Genomic DNA, 3,889 nt, shown 5'->3' on the forward strand with positions numbered 1-3,889 from the left:
GAAACGTTTTTCGAAGTAACATTAACGCAACAATGCTTCCTACAGGATCATTAGAAATGCAAAAGGGACCGAGGAGCGTTTCAAGGGTCGTTTGTCATCGAGCCAATTGTAGACGAATCGAAAAATTCGCCCGCGTGGCGCCTTCTTTCATAAATATGCGAAATATAAATATCGCGTATAATACACGCGGAATATTATTTTCTTTTTTTTTGCTCTCCAAGTTAACATCCCATGCAACCGAGATAATAATACTTTCCATTGGGATCGAATTGACTCAACGTTGAAGCGCGAACACAAGGATAAAGGAGAGAGTTGTTCTCGACATTTGGGAATAATTATCGAAAATAATTTTCGAGCAAAAGCATCGTGTTCGAACAGTGAACTCTCTGGTGACAATAATTTTCCCCAGTGGATGGAAAAAAGACTCTTATTAAGAAATTCGTTATTGCATTCTTAAAAACGCAAGGGGATCAATGAACGTTCAACGAATCGTTTATCATCTGTCCAAAAGAAATAAATGCAAAAAAAAAAAAAAAAATAGAATCGAAAAATTTGCCTTCGAGCCTTTACGCCTAAATAAAAAGCCTATTTTCTCCGCTCCGAGGAGGAATAAATCTATCGGCCGGCTCGGTGATCAGATAAAACCGGCGACAATAATTAATTTTGTTGCAATCGGATCCGCGACATGCCGACGACCCGGTTCTCTCTCTCCCGTGTGGAATTATTTGCATAAGTGAAACCACTTGCGAAAGATAACGTACTAGGGTACCAGCTAGAAATCGGTGTCCGTGTCGCGTTCGAGGAAGCAGCCAGTCCTCGTTTGAAACTTTTGTCACGACAATGGGTGACAACTAAAGTCTCGTAAACTATTACTCGTTGATTACATCAGTGAACAGGAATGCATGTAATGTACATACGTATATTTATATTCTTATATTCAACTTCAATTTAATCGAATAAATCATGGAAGTCGATTCGATTGAAAACTTCTCGATTTTCTCGACCCTTCGAAGTAAGATTATTTTTATTCGATTCGTAGTATATATAGTTGAATATTTAAAATTTTGTGAAATAATTTTTTAGATTTGTTTCATAGGATAAATATTTCCTATGGTAGAGTTCTTTTAAAATTATATTTTTGCTATGCATGGTTATATTTTATTATCAAACTACGTACGCTTAAGCAGTGAGGAAAAGCAAAGTCACAAGCATTTTTTTACCACGATTAAATTAAATTTCCAAAAGAATTGGAAACCATCAAATTCGAAATCTTATAGTATAATCCACCTATGCGTTTGGAATGTAAAGGGGGTCAAGCATCGAAAAGCATACGTGCAAGAAAACTAGAGAAAACGTCTACAAATCTTGTGGAAAACACGGGCAGAATTTTCTTTCCACGAATTCCTTCGCGATGAGAGAAGGCGAGGTTCATCGAGGGCCTTTCGATTTTACGTAATTCTCGTTTCGTTCGACCAACCAATTTTTTTTTCCTCTTTTTATTTTTTTCTCTGGAAACTATTCCAATGATTTACCGTACAACGTATACGTGAACACGCAGCGAACAAGATTAGTTCGTCGATGAGGAATCAATTTTTAGACATGGTTTGAATTGCGCCGCAGAATCGATCGTTGTGAAAGATAAAAATGTAAATTTCTTTCTCGTATCTTGTTTTCTGATCGGTTGTTTATAGAAAAGAAATCATTAACGAATTACGGGAGAATTCGTTCGAGTATACGGTAACCTTCGCTTATACACAAAACAAACAATAATTCTGTTTCGTATCAGTGGAAACTTGTACTTCGAGGCAATGAGATCGATCTTCCACGAATAATAATTTTCAACATTTCTCATTTTCTTATAAATACAATTTTATCTCAGGAGCAAAAATTTAAAAAAATGTATAATCTTCGTTGCTCTAATCACCATTTATAAAAAAAATATTTCGAGAGACCGAAATTATTGTGATAAAAATTTATAGCTCTCGCTCGAATTTTTCCCTCATTGCGTTCTATCACGTCATCGAAGATTTATTTTATTACACACGAATTTCCTTGTGAAATAACGTATGGAGATATTTTCTACCTAGGAGGAAGAGGACACGGAATTAATTTCGATTTATCCTATGAGATCGAAAATAGTTCTTCCAACTATCGTAAATCGGTTTTTACTGCGTGTTTTACTCGCCTTATTATCCACACGGCCGAAAATACATTCCAAAATACATTCCCCCTTGCCACAAATTTGAGTCGCGTTCGGTTCCACTACGAATTGCGCCACACCTTGTGCCCGATCTGCCACGATCCTTATTTGCACGCATCCGAAGATCCTACGCGGGTGTCTAGTTGCGTTTCCAGTTTCTACTACGCATACGCATACCGCCATGCTTGCAACTTTGACATCGAGAAAAATAAAATTGAAGATTCATCGTGCGTTAAATATACATATATATTTTTATATAATATAAACGTTTCCTTAAAAATAAAATAGTTTTAAAATCGTTAAACGATGGTGGTGGAATATTTTTATTATTATTTTTTATCTCAAAAGGAATTTATATTTATATTCGAGGATTCAATGGGCACGTTTTCATAAGTTTAGGAGGATTGAAGAAAGATTTACATTCATATTACAATCATATGGAATATAAGAAAATATAATGCGATATGAAAACTGTAAAATCGATCCATTTATTTTCAACTCAATTTTGAATATCCTCTTAAATTAAACCATTGATTAAAGGTAAGTTTCAACATATCTTTTGATATCATAATCGGTAATAATATAAATTCATTCATTAATCCAAAACGGATCTACTAATACCTTCAATCGTGGTCTCCATTTCATCATAAATGTAACGCAAATTTAAAAATTTAATTTCTCTTCTTCCTTTCAGGATCCCGACGCAGACAGCGATTCTAGCGTTGCATGTAATTCCGTGATCGTAAGTAAAGCCCAGAATACTTTAGTTTCTAATTTTCTTTCGAGGAAAATATCCTTGGAACACGAAGAATCGGTACGGAGGATGTAAAAGAGAGAGTGTTTATTTATCACGATTTTTAATAAGTGATGTCGATGTTGAAAAACGTGGTTGCTGACAGATAAAGATGAATTTTTGGGATATTGACTTTTCTTCGAGTTTCTCTCTTACGAATTATTACTGTTAATATGTTAGAATTAATCGGAAAGGATAAGGTTTTGCAATTGTTTAAAAAATTGTTTATATACAAAATTTTTGACAGAGTTAGATAATAATTTTCCAATTCAAGTTTCTTTAAGTTAAAATTTATACTCGGATCGATTCTTCCAAAAGTAATTCATGAATATATTAATAATAGTTTCTCGATTATCCTATTAGCATTTCATCCATATTAGATCGGATAATCGATTGTAATAGTATGTACATATTACAAACATGATATTACATAATATAATACTATATTAATTTTAATCAACTATCTATAATTATCAATAGATTTACATATTTACGTATTATAAATTGATAATTCTAGTATTAAATTATCGTGTTTTTATCGAGTCTTTGATAATTGTTCGCGTAAACGGAAATAAATTATATATTTATTTTTTATTGTGTAATCGAAGAAGGATATTTATTTTGCTTTGAAACGTTTCTTTATTTTTTTTTTTTTATTCTTAGGAGAAAAAAAGAAAAGTCGCATAATCATAACTTCTTTCCTTTTTCCTCGATTAAATAAAGAGAGAAAATTTTAAAATAGAATTGAAAAAAAAAACGAATATCTCAAAGGGCTACACTTTGAAAATTTCCACTTGAAACCGATAATGTCCGTTTTCATTTTAAAAAGATTATCAAGCAGCGATGATTCCTTCTTTTTTTTTTTCTTTCTTTCTTTTTTTTTTTTTTTTTTTTTT

General features: G+C 32.6%; 1 protein-coding gene across 1 annotated transcript in view; it reads left to right on the forward strand.

The window, feature by feature from the left end:
* Positions 1 to 3,889, forward strand: part of LOC102672095 (3-phosphoinositide-dependent protein kinase 1) — a 486,800-nt gene that overhangs the window by 326,458 nt on the left and 156,453 nt on the right. Inside the window, exon 3 of the mRNA XM_031513868.1 lies at positions 2,895 to 2,942. Coding sequence (XP_031369728.1) covers positions 2,895 to 2,942 — 48 coding nt within the window. The remainder of the gene's footprint in view (positions 1 to 2,894; positions 2,943 to 3,889) is intronic.

Source organism: Apis dorsata, unplaced genomic scaffold (genome assembly GCF_000469605.1).
Source record: "Apis dorsata unplaced genomic scaffold, Apis dorsata 1.3 scaffold_42, whole genome shotgun sequence".
NCBI lineage: Eukaryota > Metazoa > Arthropoda > Insecta > Hymenoptera > Apidae > Apis > Apis dorsata.